Raw genomic sequence first — 16,350 nt, 5'->3', positions numbered from 1 at the left:
GAAAGGGATGGACCCCGCGACGGCGGAGCGCCCGGGTGAGGCCCCCCCCAACTTCTCCCCAGTGCACTTTTTCTCCACCAGGGTTTTTGCCCACCCCACAGGGTCCTCTGCTTCCTCCCAGCCCCGCTCAACAGGTCCCAGTTCCGGCAGGAAGGGGTTAAGGGGGGCTGGGAGGATCCTGCGCTCCCCTCCACCACCTCAGACTCCGAGGGCCCAGGGCCTCGGGTCCGTGCCCCAGAGACCCATCCAGGAAGCCCCAGGGCTTTTCACTTTCACTTCTCCCTTCTCAATACTGGTGTGACCCTCTGTCTCCACATCTGGCCACTACCCTCAGGTGTGTGCCCAGATACACGCAGAAGGCTCCCCAGGTGCACAGGACACAGCCTCCAGCATCCCCCCGGGGCTGGGGCAGCATGCATCCCAGATAAGGCACAACCACACATGGGAGCCCCTCCCAGAGCCCCCACATCGGCCCCCCACAGTCTTCAGGGCCCAGGACCTCTCTGGGCGCGGACTGCCAGCAGGAGATACCCCAGATGACACTGCCCTGCACGCCTCTCTGGGGGTGGACCGCCAGCAGTGGGCACGCCTCCTGCAACACTGCCGTGACCTGGCCCCACCAATGTCCCCTCCCAGCTGGGTTCTCCCCTCCATCAGAAGCAGCTCTTTCTGAAGTCCTGGAGGCAGTGGGCTGCCCTGCTCCGGGAGGGGAAAGAGGGCCCTTAAGCCCAGCTGGTTCCACATCTCACTCGTCCCTGGACCTGTCCATAGGTCCCACAGGTCAGTGTCACTGTCACAGCCCCAAATGGCCACTGAGGGCTGGGGGCAGGCTCTGGTGACAGCTTCCCTCTCCCTCCACTCTCCACAACTACAGCCACAGCCAGGGGGGGCAGGTAGGGGGGGCTCCCTGTCCAGGAAGTCACACACACCACGCCCCAGCCACATGCCCACATGCTGCCCTGCTGCACTCACCACCTCATGCTCTTTCCTGGACCTCAGGCCCAGGAGCCAGTTCCTTCCCACTGGAGCTTACTCCCCAGTCCTCAGTTCCTGAGCCTTGCCCACTTCCTAGCCAGCACCCTCTCCAGCCTGGGGTCTGAGGCTCCAGGGATTGTAGAAGCTCTGGGAGAGGCTGCCTGCCTCCCACCCTCATCCCAGGCAAGCGCAGGCGAAGGCCTACAACATGGTTGCGGGCGGAGAAGCCTTGGAAACAGAGGCTCTGACTTCGAGAGCCTCGGTGAAGGGCCAGAGAGGCTCCTGGGAGGCTGGGAGACTTGGTGCTCTGCTGGCGAGACTGGGCAGCAAAGCCACGGATGCCCTGAACCGGTCAGAGAAGACCCCAGCGGCAGTAGGTGGGGGAAGGCACAGGCCAAGTTAGGCCTCAGTGTGGCGGATGCCTGGGCCTAGAGGCCTTGAGGCCTCAGGGTGGGCCTCGCCTCCCGGTGCTGGGCCTGGCTGGGCACCAAGGCAGCGGGGCCTTCCCAGGTGGGCAGCCTGGATGTAAGGTGGGTGGCAGGGGGCCGCGTACAATCCGACCCGGCGGGCTGAACTCCTCCGACGTGTCCCCGGCTCCCTGGGCCAGTGCAGGCCCCGCCCCCGGCCCTCCCTGCGCCCGGCCGGTGCGCGGGGAGGTCGGAGCAGCGGGCACTGCCCACCCTCCGGATGTATAAGCGTCCTGGCCAGAGGCGGGTGGTGCGCGCGGGTGCGCGTGACACTCGGGCTCCCGGGCTGCGCGGCCTGGCCTGGGCGGCGTCCCTCTGCTCCGGGTCCCCAGCCACGACAGTGGGCCGGCCGAAGGGGGCTGGGGGCGTTTGCCCGCTGGGTCCTGTTCCGCCGCGCTGAGGACCGGACGACGCCCCCGCTGGGGGTTGCCCGCCTGTGGCCGGTGCCGAGCCCGAACTGCCCTCTCCTCACCCAGGTGCAGGGGCAGCCAGGGAGGAGGCGGCGGGAGGGGCCGAGGGCAGGGGCACGGCTGAGCCCAGGCGGCCCCACGGCGATCACTCGGTGCCTCACTGACACGGGCTGAGGCTGGGCGCTCCGGGTGTAGCTGCCTCCACTCGGGGGCTGTAGGACGCAACGGTGGCTTCGCCGGACAGAGGGAACCCCGGCCTCGGTGGGAACGGCGGGATGTTCGAAGGGCGCTGGTCACGGAGGTCCCCGGGAGCAGAGGCCGGGGCAGGGAGCTTGAAAAGCAGAAGGGCCCGCACACCCCCCTAGGGCGCTCCACCCATCTGGGCCCCTCGGCGGCCACCAGCCCAGAGTGGGGGGCCGTGACGCCATAATCCCCGGGGCCCGGGGCTGGAGGCTGTGAGTGGCACCGCAGGCCCCCGCCCCCGGGTCCCGTGGGCTGGGCCGGCCTTGGTGCGGCTGGGTGCACGCAGTCGGAGGCGGCGCCGGCCAGGCCGCCGGGGCGCCTATGGACGCGCGGAGCCCGCTGTCTCCCCGGGCCAGCGCGTTCAGCATCGCCTCTCTGGTTGCAGCAGAGGCCGCAGAGCGCAGCGCTCGCCTGGGCCCCCGGTCCTCTGACCCGGCGAAGCTCCGCCGGCTGCTGGGATCCCCGGCCGGGATGCACTTCAGCACCGTCACCAGGGACATGGAAGGTGAGCCGCCCTGCTGTGTCTACGGGGACCCGCCCGCCAGACCCCCTGCCACTGCTGCCGTGGGGCCCAGAGTGGGTGGAGGGAGCTCTGGCGGGGTGGGCTCCAGGCTTCCAGGAGCAGGGAAGACGGGCAGGCATCCCGCCCAAAGCCTGTGCACCCTCCAGCCTGGGGACCCAGCTGCAGAGACCTGCAAGCGGCTAGACTCAGGCCCAGAACGGGACTGGTGGAAGCCAGGCAGGACAGGAGGGGAGGACCAGAGGCAGATGGCAGAGGTGGCCGCAAGCTGAGAGAGGTGGAGGGAAGGTGGCAGGAAAGGAGGGTGTCATAGAGTCTGGGAACCCGGGAAAACTGAGAGAGAGAAAGTGGTGAGGGCAGCGGGAGGAAAAGAAATTGAGAAGAGAGAAAACACAAAAAGCTCAAAAGGAAGGTAGGAAAAAAGAGAGAGATGATAAAGAAATAAAGAGAGCGGAACGAAAAAGAAGGAAGTGAAGGGAAATGGAAGACAGAAAATAAAGTCATAAAAGAAAGTGAAAAGCTAGAGAAAATCTCCAGTTTTTATTTTGTTAAAAAAAAAAAAAAGGAAAAATCCCTGAATAACAGGAAAAGACCTACAGAAATAAGAGGCAAAAGGCAGACTGGAAAAGAAAGACGAAGTGATGAAAAACGAAGTGGAAAGAAAGGAGAGGAACAGAAGTGGGGAAAGAAGGAGGCAAAAAATAAAACAGGAATAAAGAGAAACGAAAGAGATAGTGGAAGAAGGAAAGAGGATTGGGAGGGAAATTTTCATCGAGGGAGACAAAGGTAAAGAAATAACAAATTGGGAAAAGAGCCCGGAGAGAGAAAGGAGAAACGCAACGCGGGAGGGCGGCAGAGCGAGGGGCGGCGGGCGGCCCGGCGCTCTGGGGAGCCGGTCCGGGCGGTCGGGGGGCCCGGGCCGAGCGAGCCGCGGCGGGCGGGCTGGGGGCTGGGGCGGGGGGCAGGGCGGGGGAGGGGCGAGCGCGGGGGAGGGGAGCGAGCCCATTGTCTCGGCGCCGGGGGCGGGGGGGCGCGGGGCGGGGCGGGGCGGGGCGCCTCCTCGGGGCCGGCCCGCGGTGAGGGCGGCGCGGCCCGGGGCGCAGCGCACGCCCGCCACTCGGCCCGGGGCGCGGGGCAGCGCTCACCTCGGCGGGGCGGCGGCGGCGGCGGCCCGCGGGTCATGATCTCCGCCGTGTCCAGCCCGTGGCTCACGCAGCTCTCGCACTTCTGCGACGTTGCAGCCTTCACGGCCAGCAGCCTGAGCAGCCTGGGGGCCGCGGGGGGCTTCCCGGGCGCCGCGTCGCCGGGCGCCGACCCCTACGGCCCGCGCGAGCCCCCGCCGCCGCGCTACGACCCGTGCGCCGCCGCCGCCCCCGGCGCCCCGGGCCCGCCGCCGCACGCCTACCCGTTCGTGCCGGCCGCCGGGGCCGCCAGCAGCGCCGCCGCCGAGCCCGAGGGCCCCGGGGCCAGCTGCGCGGCCGCCGCGAAGGCGCCGGTGAAGAAGAACGCCAAGGTGGCCAGCGTGAGCGTGCAGCTGGAGATGAAGGCGCTGTGGGACGAGTTCAACCAGCTGGGCACCGAGATGATCGTCACCAAGGCCGGCAGGTCAGGGAGCCCCCTCGCCGCCCGACCCTCCCCGCGCGTGGGCCCCGCCGGCGGGTGGGGGCGCGGCCCGCCACCTGCGGCCCCTGCAGGCGCGAGCTGGCTGTGGCTCCCCGCGGTCCCGGCTCCGGCGACGCGGGCGCGGGCAGCCACGGAAGGCGGCGGGTGGAGGAGCGCGGCGGCCGGCTCGCCCCTCCCGCAGCCCCGAGGCGCCCGCCACCGCCGGAAGCCCAGGCCGGCCCGGAGCTCACGGCTGCCGGCGCGCGGCCTCGCCGACCGGCTCCCGGTGGCTCCCACCTCAAAGGAAAGTCACGTCTTTAGTTCCCCAATTCAGTGGACACGGGTTAGCTGGAGAGGGGCAGCTGGGCAGTTGTCTGCAACACGGCAGCAGAGAGCGGAGACCCTTAAAAAACAGTATCCCCCCTTTGCTGGAGGTTGCGACCCACCTTCCTCGGGCCTAAATTCCGCGTGATTGTGGGGCCTGGCTCTGGGGCCGGGGCCGCAGCCTTCCAATTGGCCTGTGTTTGTTTTAAGGGCCCAGAGAGAAGGGGAACAAGTTTTGCGATGCAACCGATTTGACCAGCAGACAAAGGCGGGTGCCGGGCTGTGTCTAATGTACACACGGAGACACCAGCTCTGCGTCCACACAGCCAAGGGGAGCTCAGGGCCTGTTTGCAGAGCCTTCTCGCGGTTTCTGTTTCGCTGCCGCGGCTGTCCTCCCTGGGGATCCTGGGGCCTATGCTCAGCTTCAGCTCTGCGGGTCTTCTCCGGGCTCTCCTTACTGTCCCCCGAGGACGGCGCCCCAGCCTCTGGCCCGGTCCAGCCCAGCAAGGGCCTTGGTTGTGGCCAGGCTTTACCCCGAAAGCCACCGTTCTGCAGCACCCACCGGCCTGCAGAGGCGGCGGTGGCAGGTCTGACCCGGAGGGCTGGCTCCATGGCATCTGCTTTCTGCCCACCGCCTGCAGGGAGTTGCCTCTGAGGGGAAGCCGTAGGAAGGGCAGGTGGGAGCCAAGCCTCACGCAGCCCTCCTGGGCCGGGTGGCTGGCACTGCTGTGCCGTCAGGGACAGGGCCGGCGCACGGTCGGCGGCCCATGCGGGAGCCACAGAATGTCCTTTCAAGAGCCTGGATGGGTCATAGAGTCAGAGTCCAGGGGAGGGGAGAGTTAGGTGACCACGAGAGCACGAGCCAGGTTCTCCCGGAGGAGCTGAGTCCGGGGGGTTACTGTGGCCGGTGGGAACTTGTGTGTGTCCCGAGGAAGGTGGGGAGACTCCTCCATTGGGCCTAAGAGTTGAGCCTATGGGTTCCGAGCCCTCAGCCTCGTTGGAGGGATTGCGGAGCAGCCGCAGACCCAGCCGAAAGGGCAAGCGGGACTCCTGGGAGCCACACAGAGTGCCCTGGTTTCACTTTGTTCGAGCCGGGAGTTCACATCCGTCTCTTAGATGGAGCTGGGGAGGCTCTGGAGGGCCGAGGATCTCTGGGACCGCGTCTTGGGAGTCTGCTGATAGGTGCTGCCGGCTGAGGCTCGCTCTGGGCCGGACAGCCGAGAATCGGCAAATGCTAGGCCGGCTCTGTGCACGCAAAGGTGGCAGAAGAAGCCACAGATGACGTTGGGGCGGGGAGGCTCCGCTCCAGGGCTTAGGGAGCCGTTCTGGGGTTTCAAAAAAGGGGGCAGGGGGCTGCCCTGACACTCCATTTACCCTTGGCTGGGCCAGGGCCCGGTTGGGTTAGAGTAGCTGAGGCAGAGGAGAGGGGATGGAGGGGCCCGGCGCTGAACCGTCCTGGGGTGGTCGAGGTGGGGCAGCCCTGCCTTCCCCCACCCGAGGTGACCGGAGGCCTCGCCGCCCCCAGGCGCATGTTCCCCACGTTTCAAGTGAAGCTCTTCGGCATGGACCCCATGGCCGACTACATGCTCCTCATGGACTTCGTTCCCGTGGACGACAAGCGCTACCGGTGAGCGCCCAGCGGGACCAGGGAGGGTGCCCTGGGGAGCGGCCGGTCCCCGCCTGGTGACGCCTCTGAGGGCAGCCCACGAGGACATTAGTGACCAGGAGTCCCAGCACCTGCCCCGGCTGCCCCACGGGCCCCGTGACCTCCTCCCTCCCCAGCCCTGTCAGACCCCAGACCCACACACCCCACCCCCAGCGGTTCTTGGGAACTCCCCTCAGGAGGTCACACAGGCTGGGCCCCTCCACCGGCGTAGGCCTGAGGCAGCTCCCACGCCCCTGGGCCAGCTTGGCCTGAGGCCCCTCGCACACAGCCCCTGCCTTTCTTCGCGTCTCCTTCTCCCACGAGGTGAGCGTGGGCACCTTGTCCCCTGCCCCCACTCCCGGGGAATGCTGGGCCCTGGAGCCGAGCAGGAAAGGTGGGGTGGCCGGGAGAGATTATGCAGGGCGGGTCTCAGCCGCCCGGACAATTAACAGCAATTAATAAAGAGACCGAGGTCCGCCCTGCGCCCGAGGCCGCCGCCGGCGCTGCCAAATCCGACTCGAGCCGGTGGTGGGGAGGCCCGAGCCGCAGACCCGCGTGCGGCGAAATGTGGCGTCCGGCCTCCTCCCCCGGTGCCCGGCTTCCTGTCGTCTCGTGTGTTGGGACGGGAGGGAGTTTTCTGTTTTCTTCCCGGTGCCCCTCGGAAACGCTGCCAGTCTGTGTGGCAGCCGAAGGCTCCATTTCACCCGTGATGGGGAAATCATCAGAGGCACTTCTGGGGTGCACTCCGCAAGGCCCTCTCGGTTCACCCCGCATGGCATGACCCCCTGTTCCCGTGCTGCCCCAGGTACGCCTTCCACAGCTCCTCCTGGCTGGTGGCCGGGAAGGCGGACCCCGCCACGCCAGGCCGTGTACACTACCACCCTGACTCGCCTGCCAAGGGTGCACAGTGGATGAAGCAAATCGTGTCCTTTGACAAGCTCAAGCTGACCAACAACCTGCTGGATGACAACGGCCATGTGAGCCACCCCCGCACCTCCCCAGGCGACCTCGCTGTTGCTGTCCCGGTGTGGGCCCTCCAGCGTTCCTGTTGACCAGAACCAGACGCAGAGCTTGGGCAGCTCGGGGTGTGAATGAGGGACAGGCTGAGCAGAGTGGGCCCAGTGGCCCTCGGGCCTGGAGAGGGTGTCACTGTGCTCCCCATACCCCATTCCTGATCTTTTGCTGGAGACTTTTTAACTAGAAAGGATGGGGCGGTTTGTGTGCGTGTGGTGATACTGGGGGGGGGGGGGGGTGGCTGCAGGAGGCTTTGCACAATCCAGGAGGGTGATGCTGCTTTCCTGCCAGGCTGAGCTCTGGCCTCCAGCCACCTCCCACCCACCCACTGGGTGCCTCAAGTAGTTCTCAAGGACCTACGGAGAGAGGATCGTAATCCTGATCTTTTGCCATTTAGAGACTTTCCTTGTGGTCCCAGTTGATTGCAGTCTCCACTTGAGCCCCATAACCGGACCTCATTTTGAGAGTTCAGGCTTTTGTCCAAGTTCTCCGGGAAGTTCACTGCCTATCTAGACCTTTGCCCATTTCCTAGTTCCAAACTTGCCACCTTGTCTTCCAGATTATTCTCAACTCCATGCACAGATACCAGCCCCGCTTCCATGTTGTCTATGTGGACCCACGCAAAGATAGTGAGAAATATGCTGAGGAGAACTTTAAAACCTTCGTATTTGAGGAGACGCGCTTCACGGCGGTCACTGCCTACCAGAACCACCGGGTGAGGCCCTGGGATGGGCAAATTCAATACTACTGGGTTGCAATTTCCCAGTGCTGCCTAGGGACAAAGGTTTGTAACCAAAGCTTTGGGTTCTGGTGGGATCCAACACGGTGGGGTTGCCCCCCCAAGGGCCTCAAGCAGCCTCCTCTCCTCTGCTGCAGGCTGGCCCAGCCTCCTATCAGGTTGACCTCTCCAGCAGCAACTGTCAGTGCGGCCTGAAAGTTTGTTTTCAAACCATTCCGGAAACTCCCCATCAGGGGCCTGATCCACGGCTTACCCAAATTCCTAGGGCATCCCCCCCCCAACACACACACACTGTGGGTCGGTGGTGGAGGGGACCACATTCCCATCCCAGCCAGTGACACGGGGTCTCCATCCTAGTCACTTGGTACCACAGAGGGGTTCTTTAGCGAGAAAGGAGCTTCCCCGTTTGGCAGGAGAGAGTTAACTGGGGAGGTTTGTGTCCCCGAGGAGTAAAAGGGCCCCTACCTGGGGAGCTCCTGCAAACACTACCCGACTGGAGCTCGCGCCCCCAGCGCAGGGGCCCTACCCACTTGCTCAATGCCCGCTTCGCCCCCCACCCACCCACCCACCCACCCGCAGATCACGCAGCTCAAGATCGCCAGCAACCCCTTCGCCAAAGGCTTCCGAGACTGCGACCCGGAGGACTGGTGAGTGTCCTCCGGGGAGACGGCGACTGCGCTGCCCCGGAGCCTGGAGCCTGGCGGGGGCGCCCCCTGACCCGCCGCCCTCCTCCCTCCCGCAGGCCCCGGAACCACCGGCCCGGCGCGCTGCCGCTTATGAGCGCCTTCGCGCGCTCGCGGAACCCCGTGGCCTCCCCCACGCAGCCCAACGGCGCCGAGAAAGGTAGGGCCGGGGGTCGTGGGATCCGGGCCGCGGCCCCGAGCGCGCTCCGCCCCAGGCCGGCGGCCTTGCCGGGCCTCGCCCGCGCCCCAGGGGCGCTCGCGGCCTTCGCGCCGGTTGCACAACGGTCGTGGCGGCGGGCAAGCGCGCACTCGCCCGCCCGGCCCGACGGCTGCGCCGCGCCCGCCCCGCCCGCCGCCCGCCGCCCGCCGCCCGCGGAGGGGCGCGGGCCCCTGGGGAGGGCCCCCGGGGAGGGCCCCCGGGGAGGGCGCGGGTCCCCCAGGCTCCCGCCCCGGCGCGCTCACCCCCGGCCCTCCCCGCAGACGCGGCCGAGGCTCGGCGCGAATTCGAGCGCGACGCGGGCGGACCGGCCGTGCTCGGGGACCCGGCGCACCCGCCGCAGCTGCTGGCTCGGGTGCTGAGCCCCGCGCTGCCCGGGGCCGGCGGCGCCGGCGGCCTCGTCCCGCTGCCCGGTGCGCCCGGGGGCCGGCCCAGCCCCCCGCACCCCGAGCTGCGCCTGGAGGCGCCCGGCGCGTCGGAGCCGCTGCACCACCACCCCTACAAGTACCCGGCCGCCGCCTACGACCATTACCTCGGGGCCAAGAGCCGGCCGGCGCCCTACCCGCTGCCCGGCCTGCGCGGCCACGGCTACCACCCGCACCCGCACCCGCACCCGCACGCGCACGCGCACCACCACCCCGCCGTGAGCCCCGCCGCCGCCGCCGCCGCCGCAGCCGCCGCCGCCGCCGCCGCCGCCAACATGTACTCGTCGGCCGGGGCCGCGCCGCCCGGCTCCTACGACTACTGCCCCAGATAACGCGGCCGCCGCCCGCCGCCCGGGCAGCCCCGAGGGCCCCGAGGACGCGCTCCTGCCGCCCCGGGGCCAGCCCAGCCGCGAAGCCGTCGGGCCCTCGCCGGTTCCCCGCCCGGAGCCGCCGCGGGGCCGGTCCGCGCCGCCAGTGCCAAAGCGCCCGGTCGGCGGCGGAAGGAAGTGGTATTTATTGTTCTCCGCGAGCCCGCGTCGCCCCCCGCCCCCACCCCGGCCCGGCCGGCAGCTGCAGTGTAGACGACCCGGGAGCCCGTCTGCAGGCGGTGTAGATACGTGTAGATATTTGTAGATACTGTAGATACCGCGCCGGCGCCGACTTGATAAAGGTTTCGCCTCTTTTGGAAGCTGCCTACGTGTCCGTTTATTCGCGTCCGCTGAGAGCGCACGGGGGGCGCCGCGGCTCGGGGTCCGGTGGGCTCGGGCCTCGGGGCCTCGGGGCCTCCCGCGCCGGCGCCCAGCGGTGCCCGCAGTGCGCCCGCCGAGCCTCCTCCGCCCGCCCCGCCGCGTCCTCTCCCCGCCCCCGGCCCGGCCCGGCCCGGCCCGGCCCTCAGGGTGCGCGCCCGGTCTCCCCGGGTCTCCGGGCCCCCCGCCCCCGCCTCCACCGGGTGGCTTCATCCCTCCTCCCCCAGGCCGAAGCGACCGGGGCTCCGCCCCAGACCAGGTGTGCGCGGGCCGGGCCTGTGTTCAGGACCAGAGCCGTCCTGGGTGCTTTTCCACGGAAGCTGGAAACAACCATCACGACAGGACACACTGTCAGCTGGGGGCGGGGAGGGGGAGACGCTCTGACTGATCCGCAGAAAGACAAAAACAGGCAGTTCTGCTGTTCTAGCATTTCCCCTGGCTGGCCCTAGCCCAGGCCTGCGTTTTCCCCTGTTTATTGACTTTGTTCCCTGTGAATGTCCCCACGGAGTGACCTGGGCAGGGGGCACAATGACAGTGGTCATGAGTCATCTCGAAACCTGTCTCTGAAGCATTTTTCCCAGGCCAGGTGGTGAGGGACCTCTCCCCATTAACTCAACACCAGGGATGGGGCCAGAGGAACCCTTTGATCCCTCCCTTCCTGAGTCCAGGCAGGAAAAGCTGACAACCGGTCAACGTCAAGGCTGCTGACTTGGACACAAGATGGACGGGAAATGCAAGGGGCTGAGCTTCTATCCCCCTTCTGTGTCTGTCCCAGTACGTTTGTGGCAATCCCTGCCACATGGCGGTGGCCACCTGGTGCCACCTCTCCCCAGTGCAGCCAGCCGTTTCCCAACGACTGTCCCAGACTGGATGCTTTCTTCCTGGATGTGCTCACCCTGGTGGTGTGAGGTGACTGGAGGCTTAGCGGTTGGACGGCAGGCAGGGTTTCCATGAGGCAGGTCTACAAAGGGAGGGGGCGACCAGGCTGCTGGGGAGTGAGCTCTGAGCCAAGGTCTGACAAAGCTTCAAAGTTCATCTGATGCCAGGGCGTGAAGACTCGCAGCACCTGCTTGAGCGGCCAGCGGGCTCTGTGGGCGCAGCTTCAGGGCAACTCTGCACACCCACCCCTGAGGGACGTCCTACTACCCGCCCTGCAGATTCCCCTCTAGGTGAGCGGCATGCACCATTGGGCTCCCCATTCACGTGGCCTGTTTCACGTTTGTACCACGAATGCACCCTGCATCCCGCCCTGGGAGGCCTACAGGAATGATGGGCTGTGGCCTGCAGAGCTGGTCTCTCCTGCGAGTGCTGGGCCCCCCTCCGGGACCCACTGTGACTCTGAGGCCACCCTCTTCTCTGCACACTTTACACTCAGGCTGTGGGGACGGTCAGGGGTTGAGAACCACAATCGGAGAGATGTCTGTTTGGGTTTTGTTTAAAGCTGAAGTGAGAAGAAGCTCCCCTCTGAACCGGCCATGGTGCCAGGTATTTGCAGACGGGAGGAGGCAGCCGAGCACGCGGCCCTTCGGTGTGCAGCCCGCCACCTCCTGCGTGTGTCCCACCTCCCGTAATCATCACCCACTCAAGATGGAAAGCTGTGCTGCTGTCCAGCACGGTGGCTGCTGGCCATAGCGGGGCACTTGCATGTTAATGAGCAAAAATAGAATAAAATTAAACCTTCGGTTCCTCGCTGGCTGCATTCTGAGTGCTGGACGGCACATGGGCGGCAGGTCAGCTCGCCGGACGCTGCAGATGACGGCCGCCCCGCCCTGGGGAGCAGCCCCCCAAAGGCATAGTTTTCTACTCTCTGCCCCCTGTAGATGAGTTTGCCCGGCTTAAGAACTTCTCATAAATGGGATCGTACAGCAGGGCGCCTGGGCTGGCCTACACTGCCACCCGCCCGTCAGTTCTGGTTGCTGACTGGTGTCCAGTCTCCTGTGAAGGGCACTCAGTTGTTTTACGATGGGCGCTGCAGGTGGGACTAGTTCCTCTGGGCGGCCGTGCAACACGTCAGTAGGCTCTGTCACCTACCTCCCATCCTGGGGAGGTGACAAAGTCAGCCGTCCTCTGCTGGGAGCTCCTCGTTTCAGAAAGGCACCAGGGCCACTCTTAGCCACTTACTCCTGCAGCCAGTGCCTGGTGAGCTCCACCAGCAATGTTGCCACTGCCTTCCGGGTGGGGCTGCCGTTCCCGTGGGCAGCTACCCCAGACAGTCCCCAGCTTCCCCGTGAAGCCACTGTCCTGGCAGCTTCCCTGTCCCTCGCTTTGGGCTGCTTTGCGACCACACCTGGCCTGCCCCTTCCACCAGCCGCCGTGCTGCACTGTGTGGGGGCTCGGGTCCCATCCGACCCACTTCCTCATGGGCTCACTCCTCAATGCCTTTTTCTGGGTTCCTCAGTGGGCCCAGAGGTCCCATTCTGTCCCCTTCACCTGTCTCCAGGTGTCCGGTTGCTAGAACTCAGGAGGACAAGAGTTCGGATTAGAAGGGACCTCAGAGATCTGGGCCGGGGACCCCAGACTCCTCAACCCTCGGAGCCCTTCAAGAAACAGTGGATGCCTCACAAATGAAATAGGTAAACTCTTGACTAAGCAGAGGAGGGGTAGGGCCTATCTACTGTCCTCTTTACCAGTAAAGAGTGGGACCTCTTTACCAAAGGGGTCCCACATAAGGGGTCTAGGGAACCCAAGGACCCTGGGGCGTGGGGGCATGACCCCACCCCCACCCCAGAAGCCCAGCTGGCTGTTTTGAGAGGAGGAAGACCAGACCAGAGCCACAGGCAGGGCGTCCTGTGCGGCCTTCCTCGGCGCTGGAGCCTCTGCCTTTGACATAAACACTCCAGCTCCTAGGGAGCTTAGGAAATGCTGCCCCGTGTGCGGGATACTCCAGCACCAACAACTGGCATTTTTAGAGGACTTACAAGCGCCGGGCACCCCGGCGAGCCCTGTGATTGCTGCCTCCTCTCATCGAGGTATTCCAAAAGCCCAGAACATCAGGATGCTAACAAACCCACAGCCCACGGGGTCTTGTCTGCAGGCTCATGGCTGGTGCAGGGATGCTCTGGAATGGGAACCCCCCGCCCACCCCTCCACTGTATTGCCACTAAGCTGGCAACACCACGTGCCTTTATTTTCTTTTATTTTTATTTTTTAAAAGATTTTTATTTATTCATGAGAGACACAGAGAGAGGGGCAGAGACACAGGCAGAGGGAGAAGCAGGCTCCACGCAGGAAGCCTGATGCGGGACTCGATCCCGGACCACCGGGATCATGATCTGAACCGAAGGCAGACGCTCAACTGCTGAGCCACCCAGGCGCCCCAACCACATGCCTTTATTGAGCCAAAGAGAAAGTGCCCCAAACAGGCCTGTTGGGTGAGCTACAGGGCACAGGCAGCTGTGGGCACGTCTCTGACGACAACATGCTGGAGGGGCTGGTTACAAGTCTCCCCCTCAGGGAAGCATTTGGGGTGCAGAGAGCTGTTCACAGAGGTTCTTCCATGGGATGAGGGGAGTCCGGTGTCACCTTGAGCCTGGAACTGCAGAGGAAAAGGAAGCCTGGTGGCTGTGTGGCTTCCGCCACCCCTTCCCTCTGGCTGGGGAAGTCCACAGAGTGTGTGGGACCCGCATGGCGGCGGGTGGGTGAAGGCGAGGCACTGAGCTCCAGGTGTGCTGCAGATCAAAGCATCTGCGCACTGGAGAATTCCATAGGGCCACAGCTGCCGGGGGAGGGGGGCAGAGGCGCCCTGTGCAGGCAGCCGGTGGGAGTGGGGGGCCTGAGGAGCTGCTTCTGGGACAAAAGGAACGATTCCAGGGGCAGCAGGGGTATGGCCTCACCTGGAGCTGGGTGCGAAGGAGAGCACACCTCCCAGGTCCCCCGGGCCCCGGGCCTCAGTTTCCCCTTAGTGCTGGGTGCTGACCCCTGCCCCGTCGGAGCGGTGTGAGTCGCGGAGGCCTGTGTGAACAGCGGGGACCATCGTCTCCTCCTCTGCGTGGGTTCCGACGAGGTTTCACAGGTGCCAGGGGGCAGGACTAGGCATCTGCACTGGGCACGTCTGACGCCTCCGCACAAACCTGATCCCCACATGCCCCCCTCACTCCGAGGCCGCCTCCGTATTGTGACCTGGCCCCAGCCGGGGAGCAGTGAGGGGTGTGACAGGGCCCCACAGGCCAGCCGGCCCTGCGAGGGGAGGCTGGGGCTGCTTCCTGGTCTACCCCACATGCTTTCTGTATTTAAAAAAACACACAAATCTTGCCTTTGATTCGCTTCCCTTCCCTGCTTGTTGTACTACTTCAAACCGGATGAGTTCACAAGATGAGACTTTGGAGCCTCGGCGCCTCTACGTAAACCATTGCCAGGTCTGTGTGGGGGAACAGCAAAACCAAAGGTGTTTTGTGAAAAGCAGCCCCCATGGGGGAGAAGCTTAGGTTTTAATAGCAGTAATTAAGTTATCTTCTTAATTATAAATAGGAATGGCATTGCTGACATCCTTTACCTATCAGCTCTCGGTTGCGTCAAGTTCGTGCCGAACCCTCTGCTTCCAGCAGGTGCCACCGTGCCTTCCACTGGGCTCACAGGGCAGCCCGGCCCCGCTCTGGCCGCGACCACCTGCCCTGGGAACACTCGGGCTTCTGGACACCCCACTCCTGCTTGCACCACCCGGGAAAAGGCCTTCCGATCAGATCGTGACCCCCTTCGATGGAAACACGTCCTGACCTCAGAGATGCTGGAAGAACTATTTGCCGAGAACAGGAGTGGGGGGGCCTTACCATCGCTGGGGCCCTGGACTCGAGGGACACTTTCCCAGCCACATGTCTCTGCCTTCTGGGGCCGGGGTCTGGAGCAGCACTGGGTGCTGCATCTCAGGTCCCTGGGAAGACAGCAGAGCCCCCCCCCCCCCCGGGAGACTGGACTCCTGGGGCTCCAGTCCCCAAGCCCTCCCCACAGCGGCTCTGCCCTTCCAGGATGGATGCCACCCCCCACCCCCGACTGGCACTCCCCGCCGCAGGTTCCTGTCTTCCCAGCCTTCCCCTCACTCCATGTCCCCATCTCTGAACCTACCCCTTCATCCCAGAACACGTTTCCTAGATTCTTCCCTAGGACGGCTTCTTCTGTGACCTCATTGCACAGTGAAGGTGGGAGCGGGGGCCAGGGCCGATGGAGGCCGGGTTAAGGAAGAGGCCGCAGCTCTCGGGCTCTCCGAGTGCCCGCTGCCCATGGCTTGCAGCTCGCATCTTTTCCCATCAGGTAGGACGTGCCCTGGAGGACAAGGCAGGCTCTTCATTGGAGGGCCACCCTCCCTGAGCCCTCCCCCGTGGTCACCAGGTGGGACACAGGCCCCTCCCTGTGTCCTCGAAGGCCAGCTCCTGCCAGGTCTGTGGGTGGCAGGAAGCCCCCCCCAGGAGTGTGTTCTCTGCCCTTAGTTCTTCTGTGGGTCTGGTTTTCCAGCATCGTCATCGTGGTGGGAACAGGAGCTTGTGTGTGCGCAACAAAATCTGGAAGCAGCGACCGCCACGCCAAGGATCACGCTTCTGATAACAGTACGTAAAGTCTTAAAAAGGACTAAGAAAAGCAAGCGGCTTCATTAAGATGCCACTGGCCAGCGTGAGAGCGCCCCGGCTTGGCGCTTCTCCTGGGAGTGCCCGCAGGCCACCGAGCAGAGAGCAGGGGCTGCGGCCTCGCCAAGTGGGGAGTGGGCGCAGGGGGCTGCGAGCTGAGCCAGGAGCTGGGCGCTCACACCCACTTCCCGGGGCCGTGAGTAAGCAGGCACTCTGGGCGTTGGGGGCAAAGTCCCCTTCCCCACAGGGGTGGCTGAAGAGAGGCCCCTGCCCCAAGCGTGCCTGCTGCCATCTCCACGGGCGGTGCTACTGGACGGTGAGGGGCAGCGGGCCTCATTTTCCCCAGTGCCCCACGGGGCCTTGTACAGCGGGCCCTTCTTGCGGGCCTGCGTGGTTCTGGGCACGTCTCCCCTCCTCGGCTCCGATGATCAAGCCCTCTTTCCTTTTGGGTGGGAAAAGCCAGGATGGTCCATTTATTTTTATTTTATTTTATTTTTTTTTATTTATGATAGTCACAGAGAGAGAGAGAGAGGCAGAGACATAGGCAGAGGGAGAAGCAGGCTCCATGCACCGGCAGCCCGATGTGGGATTCGATCCCGGGTCTCCAGGATCGCGCCCTGGGCCAAAGGCAGGCGCCAAACCGCTGCGCCACCCAGGGATCCCCAGGATGGTCCATTTAGAGGAGGGGTCCAAGGCCACAACCTGGCACCCCTTCCGGAGACCTGCACTCCCAGAAGCCATTGCAGGGCTGTCCCAAGAGCTGCAGCTGCCTCCGGCCTCTTCAT

At 65.1% G+C, this 16,350-nt stretch overlaps 1 protein-coding gene and 1 long non-coding RNA gene across 4 annotated transcripts; both read left to right on the top strand.

The window, feature by feature from the left end:
• Window positions 1–1,702: 1,702 nt before the first annotated feature.
• Window positions 1,703–9,952, top strand: TBX1 (T-box transcription factor 1). The gene is made up of 8 exons (XM_025474845.3): window positions 1,703–2,600; window positions 3,857–4,220; window positions 6,067–6,168; window positions 6,992–7,163; window positions 7,760–7,915; window positions 8,519–8,586; window positions 8,682–8,782; window positions 9,103–9,952. Exons 1-8 carry the CDS (start codon window positions 2,417–2,419, stop codon window positions 9,594–9,596), a joined length of 1,641 nt encoding a protein of 546 aa, XP_025330630.2. The 5' UTR covers window positions 1,703–2,416; the 3' UTR covers window positions 9,597–9,952.
• Window positions 9,953–10,119: 167 nt separating this feature from the next.
• Window positions 10,120–16,039, top strand: LOC112676973 (uncharacterized). 3 transcript variants are annotated; one of them, XR_007406208.1, is made up of 4 exons: window positions 10,276–11,179; window positions 12,451–12,583; window positions 14,478–15,254; window positions 15,456–16,039. It is a non-coding gene; the product is annotated as an uncharacterized LOC112676973 (long non-coding RNA). The 3 variants fall into 3 exon arrangements; XR_007406207.1 differs by lacking the exons at window positions 12,451–12,583; window positions 14,478–15,254; window positions 15,456–16,039 and adding exons at window positions 10,120–10,269; window positions 11,452–12,441 and having other exon boundaries at window positions 11,057–11,179; XR_004809492.2 differs by having other exon boundaries at window positions 14,478–16,039.
• The last annotated feature ends 311 nt before the right edge of the window (window positions 16,040–16,350 follow it).

Source organism: Canis lupus, chromosome 26, assembly GCF_003254725.2.
Source record: "Canis lupus dingo isolate Sandy chromosome 26, ASM325472v2, whole genome shotgun sequence".
Classification (NCBI taxonomy): Eukaryota; Metazoa; Chordata; class Mammalia; order Carnivora; family Canidae; genus Canis; species Canis lupus.
Note: the sequence above shows the minus strand (reverse complement) of the source record. Positions and strands in the feature narration are given on the sequence as shown.